The sequence below is a fragment of the Aquarana catesbeiana genome, linkage group LG05, assembly GCF_042186555.1.
Source record: "Aquarana catesbeiana isolate 2022-GZ linkage group LG05, ASM4218655v1, whole genome shotgun sequence".
NCBI classification, from domain to species: Eukaryota; Metazoa; Chordata; class Amphibia; order Anura; family Ranidae; genus Aquarana; species Aquarana catesbeiana.
The window spans coordinates 632,647,082-632,665,416 of record NC_133328.1 but is presented as its reverse complement, the minus strand read 5'-3'; the positions used below and the strand labels follow the sequence as shown (position 1 = coordinate 632,665,416).

Sequence of the window (18,335 nt, the reverse complement as noted above, 5' to 3'; positions counted from 1 at the left end):
TGATTTCAAAGAAAACACATAAAAGTCTTTTGCTAAACTCAAAAAAGATCCATTTATTCATGGTCAAAATAAAATAAAGAGGAAGTCAACGCTGGAAAAAGTCGGTGTACAAGAAAATTGGGATCTTGAGGAGTCCATATAAGAGGGAGCACAATCTGGTCCAAGAATCCCAGAGATCAACAGCACCAGCAGATGATCTAGATGTCCCCAGACTGTGGTACTACAACAGCCTGCGTCTTCTGTCAGACCAGACTGAACCCAGGTCATCACTTTCTTCTCTTCCCTGCAGCCTTTCCTCCACGCTGCCCTGCAGCCTTCCCTGTAGCCTTCTTTTGAGGCTGTGGCTCTGGTGTTTCAGTTGTGGCAGGAGGAGGAGGAGGAGGAGGAGGAGGGGGGGGGCTGCCTCATGTAGTTGGGTGTTTTTGGTTAGCGTGCCCTGCAGCCCCTTATGGATTGTTTCCCCAAATAGGCGCTCACAAATGAGGCGCTGCTCCCAATCCATCTGAAGAAGCCTGCTGGCTAAGTAGCAGCCATAGGCTTCTTCCGCTTCGGGGGGGCTTGTTAAAAAACGGGTGGCCTGTTGCATGAGGCGCAGGGACGCGTCCTGTGTGACCATCCCCTTCCTGGCCCTTTTTTTGGGAAGGTGGAGGGGAGGCACTTGGGATTGGGTGAGGCTCCTACTGGGCCCAGCCACCTCACTTGGCCCAGCCACCTCACTTGGCCCAGCCACCTCACTGGGAGCAGCCACCTCACTGGGAGCAGCCACCTCCTGCCTGACACTGGGCCCAGCCTCCTCCAGGATGATGGTGAATCCGGCCTCCTCCAGGCTGTCCATGGGCCCGGTCTCCTCCTGCCTGCCACTTTCCCCACATTCCTCCTGGATGGACTCATCCTGTGTATAAAAAAAGGACAATAGTTTTAGTTTATTTTTTTGGGTTCATCAATGACACACAGTTTGCTTCTCATGACTAGCAAATTCAATGTGAATACATCTCTTTAATAAAAGAGTCTAATCAGACACCCTAATTATTTCAAGCAGGTGCCAAACATATTTAGTCACTACTATCATTTGATATGTATACACAATTTGGAGTGCTAAATTATTTGAGACAATTATAACATCCAGTTAACATCATTAATATTAGTACAGTAAATCTTTGTTAAAATAATTTACCTGACTCCAGATGGTCATATCCGGTTCATCCAGGATGGAAGACCCAGCTTGCTCCTCATCAGCCTCTGCTGGGGTGGAGGGAAGGGTGGAGGGAAGGGTGGAGGGAAGGGTTGAAAGTGATGCCCTGGCTTCATTCTGGTCATCAAGAAAACGGAGTTGATTGTAGTACCACAGCCTGGGTACATAAACATCATCTGCTGATGCTCCTGATCTCTTTGATTCCTGGATCTTCCTATGCTCCCTTTTATACATGTTCCTCAAGACCCCAATTTTCTTGTACACTGTCTCCATTGTTGCTCCCGGGATGGTCTCCTGGACAAAGGACAGAAGTCTCTCCAGCGTTGACTTCCTCACATGCTTGTTATAATACTGAGGGTGTTTCACCTCCCACAAATTCCTCATCTCTCGATACTTTGAAATAAAAGAAGTAAGGAACTCTGGATCCTTCAATAGGGGATTCATTATATCTGGAAAAGAGAAAGTCACAAGACCAAAAAAACTTATTATATGTTTCTGCTAACCCCTCATCATCTTCTCCCTATGTAGGCCTCATCAATCTATCAAGCCATATAGGCCGCTTGCTACAAAGTCATGACCATAAACCCCCCCCAAAAAAAATATATATCTCAAATTACCTTCGTTTTGGAACGTCCTGGTCCACTATCACCTACGCACAGAACGTACGTACGACACGCGCGAAAGGCCCTCCTTTATACACTACGCATGTGTGAAACTCCGCCTGCGTCGCCCGCCCCTGACGTTCGAAATGAACTCATGTTCTCCGCCCCCTAATTTGACGCACAGAACGTACGTACGACACGCGCGAAAGGCCCTCCTTTATACACTACGCATGTGTGAAACTCCGCCTGCGTCGCCCGCCCCTGACGTTCGAAATGAACTCATGTTCTCCGCCCCTTTTTTGTTACGGCGCGTAGTGGAGTTAAAGAATGGCGGAGACACCTGAAATGTTGACGACCTCAGGTAGTGGAGACAGCCCGCAGGCTGGAACGTCTGGAACGTCAACCAAATCTGTGAGGCCTAGATTTAAGGCCTCTAATATGAGTTTCAAAGAGATGGTGGAGATGGTGGCCATTCTTCGCAAAGACGACTATGATGGCAATTATGGGCCGTACGCACGGCCAAATTTGCGCAAGGCCAAAATAATGGCGAAGGTCGTGGAGACTTTGCAGGCATCATTTGGGGTCCAGCGCTCCAAGGATCAATTGCGCAAAAGATGGTCTGACCTGAAACTCAGGGAGCCGGATCAATACCGACGTATCCGGAAAGTTCTTAAAAAAAGTAAGTACTTGTCGTGTTTTTCTCTTGTGTTTATTACCTTGTATACTGCTCCATGTGCTTTTCCTTCCTATACGATTTTTGTTCATCGTTCTAAACGATCTTTGAAGAAACCTCGTTACATATCCATATCTATATCTATCTATATATATATATCTATCTATATATGTGTGTATATATATATATATATATATATATATATATATATATATATATATATATATATATATATATATATATATATATATATATATATATATATATATATATGTGTATATATATATATATATATATATATATATATATATATATATATATATATATATATATCTATATCTATATCTATCTATATATAAATATATAAATAAATATAAATATATATATAAAAATATATATATATATATATATATATATATATATATATATCTATATCTAGATCTATTTGAAATTCTCTTAATTTTTGGGATTTACATTTAGTTAGATATTTAGAGATTTTGTTACAGATATAGAGAGAGATCAAAAGATTATTAACTATATTTTGAGATATTGATATCTATCTATCCGGTATGTCTTTATAATTTTAAATATTGAACTAAAATAGGAACTCTACACAAACCACTTCACTACAAATGTTGGAAAATTATTATGTCCTAAAATATCTGTGTGCTAATTAGATTACTAATTTTTTGTTTCACATAGGGGAAAAATCACTCAGCCAACCACAAGAACACAGTCCACCCCAAGCAAAACAGGATTGGGCAATCAGTCCAAGTCCCATTGACGATGTGGAGGAAGGAGAGGTGGGCGACATGGGCACCCCACCAGGTGAGTGTCTGACACACCAGCTTACGTTAATCTATGCATGGCTGCCTTTTGTTTAATTGAATTTGTCTACTCTATTTTAGGGGATCTGGTTGTGCTTCATTCAAGCAACAGTGACACCCCCGAGGATGTGGAGGAATTAGGCTACATGGCCACCCCACCAGGTCAGTGTCTGAGACAACAGCTTTATTTCTGGTAAGGTAAACTATGTATGTGTGCATATTTGTAAAGACATTTTTTGGTTTCATTCCACTTTAGGAACAACAAGAAGTGACCATTTCACCTCCGAAAGTGCCCAACGTCTAATTGGTCAAATAATGGCCTGGAATCAAGACATGGATCAAATGCGTAATAGGCTGGATCGTATGCAGCAGGAAATGAAGGACATGATTGATGTTTTGGGTCGAATCTAAATGCCCTTTTTTAAACCCCAAAACATCAATCATGTCCTTCATTTCCTGTTTTGCTGACCCCATTCTGGGCCTTCTCTTTGTTTTTTTGGCATAACATAAATGGCTGTTTAACCTAATGTCAAAAAGGAGGGCTGTCAAAAATCCACAAAAAAATAAAAATTGATTTTCTAAAAAACACCAAAAAAAAAAAAAAAGTGATTTTAAAAAACCCAAAAAAAATTTAAAAAATTAATGTTAAAAAACCAAAAAAAATTAAAAAATTGATTTTAAAAAACAAAAAATAAAAAATAAAAAACTTGCTTTTAAAAAAAAACAAAACTTGATTTTCCAAAAACAAAGCCTGTTTTTGAAAATCCAAAAGCCCAAAATATTTTTTTGTGGATTAGGTAGAAATATTTCAATATAATTATATTTTGCTACATCATTAAGATACCATTATATTTTTGTCTATGAACATTTTATACTAAATGCAGAACTGAATGCATACCAACCATTAATAAAAACATCTCCTTTTATAGGATTTTAACAAATGTGTGGTTTGTTATTTCAAGGCTCAGTATCAGTTTGGTTATAATTGTCAAAAAGTTGTTTACAGTGGCAATGGAGCTTATTTAGACATTTTTAAAATTCTAATACAGTTGGCACTACAACTGCTCGACCATAACCTAGGAGACAGCCCAAAAGAAAGGCAAGCAATAAATATAATGCCAGATTTCAGCAATATTTTTTTTATTGTCAAAAAATTATATATCCTGGCCCATTGCAATGGCCCCCCTACCCATAAAATAATCAACATATTGCTGTCTAACCTGACGGGAACTTTGGGGGGCCAAGCCAGTACGGACAGTATCCAGGCCTGTAAGGTTGGCTTCTATTTGTCCGGCCTCAGGCCCAACTGTGCCTATATAATTGGCAGAATGCTTATTTAAAAAGTTGTGCAGAATGCAGCATGATAAAATTAAGTTTGTATTCCGCCAAATTAATGGCTGTTTGAAACAGGCGGAACCGGCTGGCCAGAATTCCAAACGCATTCTCAACCACTCTTCTAGCTCTGGCCAGCCGGTAATTAAAAACCCTCCTCTCCGGGGTGAGGGTTCTTTGGGGGAATGGCCTCATGAGGTGCTTGCTCAGAGCGAAGGCTTCATCGGCAATGAAGACAAAGGGGAGTCCTTCCACGTTATCCTCATCAGGTGGCAATCCCAGGCCACCACTCTGGAGACGCTGGCAGAACTCCGTCTGGGCAAATACTCCTCCATCCGACATCCGGCCATTCTTCCCCACGTCCACATATAAAAAATCATAGTGTGCCGACACCACCGCCATTAAAACAATACTGTGGAACCCCTTATAATTAAAATAATATGACCCCGAATGGGGTGGTGGCACAATGTGGACATGTTTCCCATCTATAGCCCCTCCACAATTGGGAAAGTCCCAACGGCTGGCAAAATGGGATGCCACAGTCTGCCATTCCTGTGGCGTTGAAGGAAACTGGGGAATCAAACAAGAAAACCAAAATCAATTAATTTGGAAGCTAACATTGCAAGAAAATTAGACAATTAAAAACATTATTCCCCAGCATCAGTATAATATTCAATAATTTAATTCTTCTGGAATAACTAATATGGAAAAAGGCACACTTATCAGATTGCTCACCCCCTCTGATAGAACATTGATTACATTTTAGGGGGTTGTGAAATCCCAAAAAAAAATTACTTTAACAACACGCAGGAATTTAGGGATAACAAAGGCTACAAGACTGCAGTTGTCGCACTCTGCAGGTGCAGTTGCAAACCAGCTTACAGTAAATGAGGTAATGTCAAAAGGCATTCATGTTGCAAACAGTACACAATCACATGCAAGGGCAATTAATGAAAACACTTTGAGGCTTGCATATGATTTGATGATGGAAATCAGCAGAGCTTCTGCTCATTTACTAAAGCACTGGAACAAATGCACTTGTAGAGTGCACATGCATTTTGCAAAGTGCAACATAGATTTGCTTTAGACAAATCAACACCACAGAACATTCAAGCAAATTTTAACGAGGGTGGGGGTGGGGGGTTGTGAAATCTAGCTAATTGCTAATTAGCAGCACACTATTTGGAGTGAGTTCAGGTGGGGGGGGTGGGGGGGTTGTGAAATCTAGCTAATTGCTAATTAGCAGCACACTATTTGGAGTGAGTTCAGGTGGGGGGGGGGGGTGGGGGGGTTGTGAAATCTAGCTAATTGCTAATTAGCAGCACACTATTTGGAGTGAGTTCAGGTGGGGGGGGGGGTTGTGAAATCTAGCTAATTGCTAATTAGCAGCACACTATTTGGAGTGAGTTCAGGTGGGGGGGGGTTGTGAAATCTAGCTAATTGCTAATTATAAGCACACTAAATACACTCCAACAAAATACATTCAAAATGAGTAGACTAGGTGGATATGTTCCCATCACTTCATGCTGGGAAGGTTATTGAAGGAAACTATACATGCATGACAAAAAATAACAGGAAAAAATCCCAGCATGTGTGAGGATAAAAAGGGGACATTCACACTATATTGCAATGATGGGAAGTAGTGTTTGAAGCAAGAAATACATTACATTATTAAAGATTACATAAAAGAACATGTGATGCTAATAAAATAAAAATAGCTTACCTTAATATAGTCCTTCTGCAGGACCTGTATGATGGCAGAACAGGTCTCTGGGATAATGATCCCCAGAGCCTGGGGGGAGATGCCTGTCGAGAACTTAAGGTCCTGCAGGCTTCTCCCTGTGGCCAAATACCGCAAGGTAGCGACCAGCCTCTGCTCCGGAGTGATGGCTTGCCTCATGCAGGTATCCTGCCTGCTGATATAGGGGGTCAGCAAAGCCACCAAACGATCAAAAACGGGGTCCGTCATCCGGAGAAAGTTCCTGAAATCCTCAGGATTATTCTCACGGATCTCACGGAGCAAAGGCATGTGACAGAACTGGTCACGCTGAAGCAACCAATTCTTGGTCCATGAACTCCTCCTCACCCTGTTCATGGACTGGTCTTGGGCTGAAGAATAAACTACAGCACCAAGCACATACAATGCACGAGCTCTACGACGAGTACGTACAGGTAACATGGCTTCAAAACGGTCGGCTGGTCAGAACGCACTAAACAGAACGCACTGAAGAACAGCAAGGCCTGTGAAGAACGACCTGAAAATCAGGAACGAGCGGCCAATAAAACAAAGATTTCTCAATGCCAACTGACCAAACGCACTGAAAAGCAGATACAAACCTCACAAGCACAGACTGAACAACAGTTAAAACGAACTGAAAAATACGAGTCTCACAAGCGCGAATCGTCTCTCACCAAACTTCTACTAACACGAGATAAACACGAGATTAGCAGAAGGAGCCCAAAGGGTGTCGTACGGGCTATTGAACTTCCGTTTTATAGTCTCGTCGGACTTGGTGTACGTCACAGCGTACTAAGCTGGCGTACTTTTGTGTGGTCGTGTGTGGGCAAGTCCGTTCGTAAGAAAGTCTGCCCCAAGTCCGCCGAAGGTACGCCGGAAGTATGTCGGACAGACTGTCCGACTTTTGTAGCTGCAAAGTCCGACCGTGTGTACGCGGCATAAAGCTAACCACGTGCGGGAAACTGATTGTAAAATCTCCTTTTAGATCTACCTAGGGTTGTCACCTCATCCCTTTAAAACCAAACACATATTAATTACACAGGTTCTGTGGCTGATTAACGTGGCAATAAAACTCACTTGGTGCCTTATATGCATTAAATTAACATCAGAACCTGTGTAATTCATATGTGTTTGGGTTTAAAGGGATGAGGTGGCAACCCTAGATCTATCAACAACTATGTAGTGCATGGGTACTCAACCTGTGGCCCTCCAGCTGTTGCCAAACTACAATGCCCATCATGCCTCTGCCTTTGGGAGTCATGCTTGTAAATATCATCTTTGCAGTGCCTCATGGGACTTGTAGTTCTGCAGCATCTGGATGGCCACAGGTTGAGCACCCATGATGTAGTGTAAGGGCCTGCCTGATTGAATACAAATTCATTGGATAGATTAGGTAGGTTCTCATATTACTTTTTTTTTTTTTTTGTTTTATCTAAAGTTGATAGTTCAAAGATTGTATGGTCGGATATTATGGGGACCAGAATAAGTCAATCTAAAGGCCATATTTATCCAGCACAGAATGGACTCACACATATAAAAACCTATTCTATACTGGACATTGGAATTTTCCAGCTGGTATTGTAATTTTGAGTAAAAAATAAATATATTTGGAACCAACATTACTCTCCATACATGCACATTGACTTGATGACATTTGCATTGTTGCAATGTTGAGTAGGGACAGATCTGTGTTGGACATTCATTCTATATATCATTTTTTTTCTTCTAACTCCCTGGTGCCCAACCTGTGGCCCTCTGGTGCTTGTAGTGCAGCCCTTTGCCCCCAGTAGTCCAGTACAGGGAGCACTGATTTGTAAAGGGTTCCTTAACCACTTCAGCCCCGGAAGGTTTTACCCCCTTCCTGACCAGAGCACTTTTTACAATTCGGCACTGCGTCGCTTTAACTGCTAATTGCGCGGTCATGCAATGCTGTACCCAAACGAAATTTGCGTCCTTTTCTTCCCACAAATAGAGCTTTCTTTTGATGGTATTTGATCACCTCTGCCGTTTTTATTTTTTGCGCTATACGCGGAAAAAGACCGAAAATTTTGAAAAAAAATGATATTTTCTACTTTTTGTTCTAAAAAAAATCCAATAAACTCAATTTTAGTCATACATTTAGGCCAAAATGTATTCGGCCACATGTCTTTGGTAAAAAAAATGTCTAAGTGTATATTTATTGGTTTGCGCAAAAGTTATAGCGTCTACAAACTAGGGTACATTTTCTGGAATTTACACAGCCTTTAATTTATGACTGCCTATGTCGTTTCTTGAGGTGCTAAAATGGCAGGGCAGTACAAAACCCCCACAAATGACCCCATTTTGGAAAGTAGACACCCCAAGGAATTTGCTGAGAGGCATGTTGAGCCCATTGAATATTCATTTTTTTTGTCCCAAGTGATTGAATAATGACAAAAAAAAAAAAAAAAAAAAAAATTACAAAAAGTTGTCACTAAATGATATATTGCTCACACAGGCCATGGGCATATGTGGAATTGCACCCCAAAATACATTTAGCTGCTTCTCCTGAGTACGGGGATACCACATGTGTGGGACTTTTTGGGAGCCTAGCCGCTTACGGGGCCCCGAAAACCAAGCACCGCCTTCAGGATTTCTAAGGGCGTACATTTTTGATTTTACTCCTCACTACCTATCACAGTTTTGAAGGCCATAAAATGCCCAGATGACATAAAACCCCCCCAAATGACCCCATTTTGGAAAGTAGACACCCCAAGCTATTTGCTTTGAGGCATGTTGAGTCCATGGAATGTTTTATATTTTGACACAAGTTGCGGGAAAGTGACAAATTTTTTTTTTTTTTTTTTTTTTTGCACAAAGTTGTCACTAAATGATATATTGCTCACACAGGCCATGGGCATATGTGGAATTGCACCCCAAAATACATTTAGCTGCTTCTCCTGAGTACGGGGATACCACATGTGTGGGACTTCTTAGGAGCCTAGCCGCGTACGGGACCCCGAAAACCAAGCACCGCCTTCAGGATTTCTAAGGGCGTACATTTTTGATTTTACTCCTCACTGCCTATCACAGTTTCGGAGGCCATGGAATGCCCAGGTGGCACAAACCCCCCCCAAATGACCCCATTTTGGAAAGTAGACACCCCAAGCTATTTGCTGAGAGGCATGGTGAGTATTTTGCAGCTCTCATTTGTTTTTGAAAATAAAGAAAGACGAGAAAAAAAATTTTTTTTTTTCTTTTTTCAATTTTCAAAACTTTGTGACAAAAAGTGAGGTCTGCAAAATACTCACTATACCTCTCATCAAATAGCTTGGGGTGTCTACTTTCCAAAATGGGGTCATTTGGGGGGGTTTTGTGCCACCTGGGCATTCCATGGCCTCCGAAACTGTGATAGGCAGTGAAGAGTGAAATCAAAAATTTACGGCCTTAGAAAGCCTGAAGGCGGTGCTTGGTTTTCGGGGTCCCGTACGCGGCTAGGCTCCCAAAAAGTCCCACACATGTGGTATCCCCATACTCAGGAGAAGCAACAGAATGTATTTTGGGGTGTAATTTCACATATTCCCATGGCATGTTTGAGCAATATATCATTTAGTGACAACTTTGCGCAAAAAAAAATAAAAAAAATAAAAAATTGTCTCTTTCCCGCAACTTGTGTCACAATATAAATTATTCCATGGACTCAACATGACTCTCAGCAAATAGCTTGGGGTGTCTACTTTCCAAAATGGGGTCATTTGGGGGGGGTTTGAACTGTCCTGGCATTTTATGCACAACATCTAGAAGCTTATGTCACACATCACCCACTCTTCTAACCACTTGAAGACAAAGCCCTTTCTGACACTTATTGTTTACATAAAAAAAAATTTTTTTTTGCAAGAAAATTACTTTGAACCCCCAAACATTATATATTTTTTTTAAAGCAAATGCCCTACAGATTAAAATGGTGGGTGTTTCATTTTTTTTTTCACACAGTATTTGCGCAGCGATTTTTCAAACGCATTTTTTGGGGAAAAAACACACTTTTTTACATTTTAATGCACTAAAACACACTATATTGCCCAAATGTTTGATGAGATAAAAAAGATGATCTTAGGCCGAGTACATGGATACCAAACATGACATGCTTTAAAATTGCGCACAAACGTGCAGTGGCGACAAACTAAATACATTTTTAAAAGACTTTAAAAGCCTTTACAGGTTACCACTTTAGATTTACAGAGGAGGTCTACTGCTAAACTTGCTGCCCTCGATCTGACCTTCGCGGCGATACCTCACATGCATGGTGCAATTGCTGTTTACATTTGACGCCAGACCAACGCTTGCGTTCACCTTAGCGCGAGAGCAGGGGGGACAGGGGTGCTTTTTTTTTTTTTTTTTTTTTTTTTTCTTTATTATTATTATTTTTTTATCTTATTTTTAAACTGTTCCTTTCATTTTTTTTTTTTTAAATCATTTTTATTGTTATCTCAGGGAATGTAAATATCCCCTATGATAGCAATAGGTAGTGACAGGTACTCTTTTTTGCAAAAATTGGGGTCTATTAGACCCTAGATTTCTCCTCTGCCCTCAAAGCATCTGATCACACCAAGATCGGTGTGATAAAATGCTTTCCCAATTTCCCAATGGCGCTGTTTACATCCGGCGAAATCTACGTCATAAAATGCTCGTAGCTTCCGGTTTCTTAGGTCATAGAGATGTTTGGAGCCACTCTGGTCTCTGATCAGCTCTATGGTCAGCTGGCTGAATCACCGGCTGCATTTTCAGGTTCCCTGTTGAGACAGGAGAGCCAGAGAAAAACACGGAAGATGTTGGGGGGGGGGGGCATTCCCTCCCACTGCTTGTAAAAGCAGTCTAGAGGCTAATTAGCCACTAGGATTGCTTTTACATGAAAGCCGACCGCTGGCTGAAAAGAATGATACCAAGATGATACCTAAACCTGCAGGCATCATTCTGGTATAACCACTCAAAGTCGTGAATGGCGTACCTGAAGACAAAAAAATGGTTAACAATAAAGCACAGTAAACGGTAAGGTATAAAAAATTGCATACCTGAAAAGCAAACGTGATAAAACATAATAACAATAAAACATTGCAGAATAGAATACAGTAAAAAAGAGCAGAACAATAGAGAGAGAATAGAGAGAGAGAGAACAATAAAACGACAACTATTTTTATTTTATATTTTTGTTTGTGTTTTTTTTTTTTTACACTTTTTTTTGTAACTAACTTTTATAACTGTAACCGGTTCCAGGTTCGGGTCTCTCAAAATGCGATGGCATCTTGGGAGACCCTGTGAAAGTGTGTCTAGTCTGTGCAATGCTGTACCCTACGCTAATACTCAACTAGTGCATGGTAGCGTTCAAAACATTCACCAATGCAAAGACCAGGATTGTCAGGACAGGAGGGACAATAATAGCGGGTGTCACGCCTATATCCGCGCTTGCTGCAGACACAACATCTTTTTTGGGGGGTTCGTTGGGTAGGGGTACTCGGGAGGACATAAAGAAAATGCCTCTCATGCAGCCGACTGCATTTGGTTGGGGATGTGAATGGGGGAAGTACGGGCGCTGCAGAAGTGGTGGGCTCCCAATTAGGATTGGCGAATGCAGCAGGAAGGGCACTATGGGCACGACGGGCCTGTGTTTGTCTTTTTGGTGGCAGCGGGACACTACTTGTGCTTGCCACCTCACCAGCTTGAACTGCACTTATATGACTCGCCACGTCACCACGTGTTACTGCAGTGCTGGTTTGACTACGACCGGGGTGTACTAGGCCGCTGGTGCTTGCCAGTTCACCAAAACGCTACCAAAAAAACTGTTAGCGATCACAGGGATCCGGCCTGACTCTGCGAACGCTGCAGTTATGCGTTTAGTGTTTTGTAAGTGACAGTGATCGATCGATACTGCACTTGGGTGGGCTGGGCCGGGCCGGGCGGAGGGGCAAAACGCAGGTGCTAGCAGGTATCTGGGCTGATCACGCTAACACTGCGTTTTTGGGAACCCTAAACTGCTGGGGACACTAGTATAGATCTAATCGGATCAGATATTGATCCGATCAGATACTATACCACTAAGGGAGGCGTATGCTGCGTGCGTGGGTGTTAGCGGTACTGGCGCTAATCTGACGCTGCCTGGGGCTGGTGCTTGCCAGTTCACCAAAACGCTACCAAAAAAACTGTTAGCGATCGCAGGGATCAGGCCTGACTCTGCGAACGCTGCATTTATGCGTTTAGTGTTTTGTAAGTGACAGTGATCGATCGATACTGCACTTGGGTGGGCTGGGCCGGGCGGAGGGGCAAAACGCAGGTGCTAGCAGGTATCTGGGCTGATCCCGCTAACACTGCGTTTTTGGGAACCCTAAACTGCTGGGGACGCTAGTATAGATCTGATCGGATCAGATATTGATCCGATCAGATACTATACCACTAAGGGAGGTATACGGTGCGTGCGTGGGTGTTAGCGGTACTGGCGCTAACCTGACGCTGCCTGGGGCTGGTGCTTGCCAGTTCACCAAAACGCTACCAAAAAAACTGTTAGCGATCGCAGGGATCAGGCCTGACTCTGCGAACGCTGCAGTTATGTGTTTAGTGTTTTGTAAGTGACAGTGATCGATCGATACTGCACTTGGGTGGGCTGGGCGGAGGGGCAAAACGCAGGTGCTAGCAGGTATCTGGGCTGATCCCGCTAACACTGCGTTTTCGGGAACCCTAAACTGCTGGGGACGCTAGTATAGATTTGATCGGATCAGATATTGATCCGATCAGATACTATACCACTAAGGGAGGCATATGCTGCGTGCGTGGGTGTTCGCGGTACTGGCGCTAATCTGACGCTGCCTGGGGCGACGCATATCACCGCCGGGCGATCAGGGGCTAAACCTTTATTCGGTAATAAACGGCGGGTGCCCTGACACTATAAAAAATAAACGAACTAACCAGCGTCACCCGTAACAGTTATACGGTGATCAGTGGTGAAAGGGTTAACTAGGGGGCAATCAAGGGGTTAAAACATTTATTCGGTAGTATATGGGGGTCCCTGTCGCTATAAAATGCTGACGGCGAACCTAAATATTTACGTTCCTAACTAGCGTCACCAGCGACACTAATACAGCGATCAGAAAAATGATCGCTTAGCGACACTGGTGAGGGGGGGTGATCAAGGGGTTAAAACTTTATTAGGGGGGGTTAGGGGGGTATCCTAGACCTAAAGGGGGGTAATACTCACTGCCCTAACACTAACTGTCACAAACTGACACTATGCAGTAATCAGAAAAAAAAAAAAAAAAAAAAAATACTGCTAATGTCAGTTTGTGACAGGGGGGGGGTGATTGGGGGGGGATCGGGGGGCGATCGGGGGGGGGATCGGGGTGTAAGGTATGCCTGGCATGTTCTACTGTGTGTGTGTGTGTGTTGTGCACTCACTTGTCATCTCTCCTCGGCGCTGGAACGGAAACTGCCAGACCGAGGAGAGATGACATCACATCCTCTGCCTGTGTGAAACGACACACAGGCAGAGGAGGATTCCCATTGGCTGGGAGCGATCGCGAGGGGGGGGCCACGATCGGATGGTCTCCCCCTCGCCTCCCGACGCTCCCAGTCAAATGCCGACCGCCGATGGCACCGGGGGGGGGTCCGATCGGACCCCCCGCCCGCGGGAGGCAGATCACGTACGGGTACGTGATTTTGCCTGCCCGTGCCATTCTGCCGACGTAAATATGCGGTAGGCGGTCGGCAAGTGGTTAACTGTAGTAATGTTCAGTGGTCTCATGCAACATTTTTCTAGTTTCTGATGGTCTGTCAGTAGGAGGAATAGTGCGCCATCCTTGGTGTCAGCGAAAAGAATTATGCCCCATTTTTTGTGTCAGTGAAGGGAATAGTGCCCCAAGGCAAGATAAAGGCAAGCAAAGGGCCGCATCTGGCCCCAGGGCCAAAGTTTAGAGACTGCTGCTCTAGTAGAACATTCTCTGAACATTTGCTCGAGTAAGTCTTGTCTAGTGATCGTTTTCTGTAGCATTAAATGTAATAAATATATTTTTAATAAAGTAAAATAATAATGCGCCAACTAAAACAGAAAAGAGCTGCCGACACAACAATCAGACTAATTGTGATGAGAATGTAGGATAAAATAAGTGTGGACCATTCTATTCACATATTTCTTAATTCATTTACCACTCCCACGAGTATGCCACTAAGCTATTTGGTGTTTCATTAAATATACTTTATTGAGCTGTTGTCCTCACGGATTTCCATTCTGTCAGGCTTTGCCCAATAACGGACATAATTATTTAGCGCCACACTTATTTTATCCTACATAAATATATTTTTGCCTCTTGGAGATATTGGGGGCTGCATTTGATGCCCCTTCCCTTTGCAAGTTTACAACCACTGTTTTAACTGATCATCTGGGTACTTTTTTTACACTTTGTTTCTCATTTTAAATTCATGATTGTGATACGTTCCAACAGAAATCAAAGTGAAGAAAAATCCAAAATTTTGACTGGTCACCCAGACAGGTACAGAGGTGAAATCATCCAATGGAGAAGCTGTTCCAGTGACAATTATCTAAAGCCGGCCATACACCAGTAGATTTCCAAACAAACATTTGTAATTTGTACAAACCTTCATATGAAGATTTTGATTAGTATATTCGATGTGTTGAATGTCAATGTCTGTCTTTCAAAAGCACTTCAAATTTTCTATTGCTTTTAACAATCGGTTTTGGGATGGATAAACCTTCCTGAATGGACACCACATTGTAAGTTGCTCTTCAGAGAGATTTTCCCTCCTGCTCCTTTTAAAATTCTTTCTTCTTTCTTCTTTCTCGGGGTTCATTTTTTTTTTTTTTTTTTTTTTAGTCTTTATTGCGGTCAGTGTCCCAGCTGGGGAGATTTACCCTGAGACCCCCCCAAAGTATGAAAGTGATTGGAAAAGCCAAAATATTGGGCTGTCACCAAAACAGGGGAAGCCTTCTAATGAAGACAATTGTTCCTGTGGCAAATGTCTAACTTGGGATTTGCCTCCCTTTGGGGAGATTTCATTTTACTTGAAGGAAAGGGGAAAAGACAGAAAAACGTAAAAAAAAATCTCCACTCCATCCAAAATGCCCAAAAATAAGTTTTGCTTCCAGGTTTTGTGCTGGGATCACAATGGTAACCCAAAGATCTTGTTGCTCCTAGGATGTGATGGTGGTGATTGGCTCTTATGGCTCTTGCAGGATAGTCCCAAAATCACAACGCAAATGTGATAATACGAGAGCGTGCTGAGCTATAATTTTGATATGTGGTGATAGAACTCTTCCAGAGCGCTGTAAAGATCTGAATTACTTTGGGATGAAAAATCTGTTGGCAAGAGTTTTTTTTTTTTTTTTTTTTTAACTAAGCTTAGACTTTGTTAAGGCCTATGCAGAGGTTATCACCAGTGGCCAGGTCTATGGGGGTTGATTTTCTAAAACTGGAGAGTGCAAAATCTGGTGCAGCTCTGCATAGAAACCAATCAGCTTCCAGGTTTTAATGTCAAAGCTTTACTGAACAAGCTGAAATTAGAAGCTGATTGGTTACTATGGAGAGCTGCACCAGATTTTGTACTCTCCAGTTTTAGTAAATCAACCCATGTGTTTATTCTGGTAAGTGTGAATCATATATAAATATAGTCATTTTTGAGGTTCCTCTATGGTTCTCAACCACAGGGCCATGGCCTGCTGCAGGGCTGTGGCTCCCCCTGGGTCTTAAGTCAGCTGCAAATCCCTTTACCTCCCACAGTGCCACCCAACCTTCCAAGCAGGAGGGGAACTTTCCTTTAAACTCTTTCATGATCAACTTTTTTTTTTTCTTTAAATCCATTTTATTTTTACGCTATTGTTTTAATACTTCAGCAAAACTTTCTGTTTGAAGTGTCTATGCAGCGTTGCAAAGCGCAGTGAAAGGAAAAGTAACAACTTTTCCTAAGCATTATGAACTATCCTGCAGACTCAGGGAGCCTTATATTATATTTCACCCAAACATAAAAATCATATAAGGTGGTGAGATGCGCCTTTAGCCCAAAGCTCCTCCCCAGGCAAAGCCCAGCTGACGTGCTTCACCCCATCTACAGGGCTTGGTTATAGACCTCTACGACTAAGCCCTGTGGGCATGGGGAAATGTGTCAGTTGGGCATGGCCTGGGAGGAGCCTGGGTTGAAGCTGGATCTCACCTTCTTATATTCTGGCTGTTTCCAATGTGTGGTATCCCATTGGCTGCTTCTGTGTATTTTCCCTGGTGCCGGGATGAGCTCTTTGGATGGCGGTACCCGCTAGCTGCGTGAGACACCAGTGAGTCTTACAGCTCTAAGTTTTCTTATTACACACTCAATGGGGGACCCAACCATCTCCCACTCTATATAAAGCAAAGAGTTCTACTTTAATTTAGCCATTTTTCATTGCTGTTGGTTTTTTAGAATTTGCTCATTTACTACATATTGTAGCCAAGTAAAAGTAACCAATTTTTAAAAATAGGTGCAGATTCTGAGAAATGACTTTTCTGATCATTATAAAAAGGTCACAAGGTTTTGTTACCCTGACCTGTAATAATTTGTGTGAATCTGCTGTGCTGGCTTATGCCTCTAACGTCTTCTCCCTCTTTGCAGGTCCTGAAAGATCCGCTGAAGCCGCAGCCTAAAGGCAACCACTGGACAGTGAATGTGAGCCGGATTCCTGCCGAAGCCACAAAGCTGCAGAATACGGTGGCCACCCACCAGGAAGCCTACCCTCATGACCTGGCTCCTTATATCCTGTATGGACAGCCCTACAGACCTTCCGCTTTTCATAACCCTCATCCTCCAATAGAAAGTAGCAGAGGCTCAGTCCCCAGTACCAACCCAGCCTCCAAGTGTACATCCTGCCTCAACCTTCCCAAGGATCTTATGAAACCTTCCAATATCGTACACAAAATGCGTGGCCCCTAATGTGGTGGCCCCTCCCAGCATACACCCTCTGCTTTACCCCAACTTCTCCTCACTCTCTCTGTGTATTTACATGCCTTCCCCATAATCAAGCTCCACCTGTGCTGAGCGGAGGGATGTCTACCCTCCCAATGTGAGACCTCAAATGTCTCCCCAGCATAGACCCTCTGAAGCCAGGAATTCCCTGTCAGATTTCCCTCCCGATACAACAATCTTTGATGTCCCCCATATATCCCCCACACGGGAGCTACATGTCACCTCAAAACATGTATGGGCAGCATTTATCTCAGGGTGGTGCTTACGGGCAGCATTTATCTCAGGGGGGTGCTTACGGGCAGCATTTATCTCAGGGGGGGTGCTCTATTGACTATTTCTATTTAGAAAGGAGTGTGTCTTTACATCTTAAATCCAGAGTTTACTTTTTTAGCAGCTTCTGTGACAAACCCGCCCCCCCCGTTCAGTTGTGTGCCTGATTTGTGCAGTGTATAGTCTGGTATAGATCCTTGGCTGAGATTGGGGGCCAGGTATACAGTTCCTGCTATTACTTAGGTTCACTGTGTCTGTGTGATGTGGGGAGCTAGGAATAGATGAATCCTTGAGGAAGTCTCACCACCGTGTGAGATAGGGAATTGTACCACTGAGTACACCCCAGATTGGGATCTGTGTGATCCCACCAGGCGCTCCTTTGGGAACAGGAGTGGCCGAGTCCCTCAAGGAATGGAACCAAAGCACACAGGGGTTTTGCACCACTAGAAGGCTAAAACAAATGACAAAAACGTTGAAAAAAGGAAATGAAAGAAACTTACTGTCCTGTATATGAATTTGAACCTAATAATAACATTGCTAAAATAACTGCAAGCACATTATACCCTACCACCCAGCGCACTTATAATGACCTAAGTAGACATATGGATTAGAGCCCATTATAGATGAGTGAACTTATAAAAAAAAGAGAAGGGAAAGTGCAGCTTTATTAGAGGAAGATTTTTGTCTACAGGGTGTAGTTGGCTAAGTGTGAGAGTTATGTTTGTTGTATATATGTGTGTGAGATCCATGGATT

At 42.9% G+C, this 18,335-nt stretch overlaps 1 protein-coding gene across 1 annotated transcript in view; it reads left to right on the top strand.

The window, feature by feature from the left end:
* The window catches only part of LOC141146098 (forkhead activin signal transducer 3-like), a 44,205-nt gene extending 26,927 nt beyond the window's left edge, over positions 1-17,278 (top strand). Inside the window, exons 4-5 of the mRNA XM_073632852.1 lie at positions 3,170-3,270; positions 16,961-17,278. Coding sequence (XP_073488953.1) covers positions 3,170-3,270; positions 16,961-17,278 — 419 coding nt within the window. The remainder of the gene's footprint in view (positions 1-3,169; positions 3,271-16,960) is intronic.
* Positions 17,279-18,335: the final 1,057 nt, after the last annotated feature.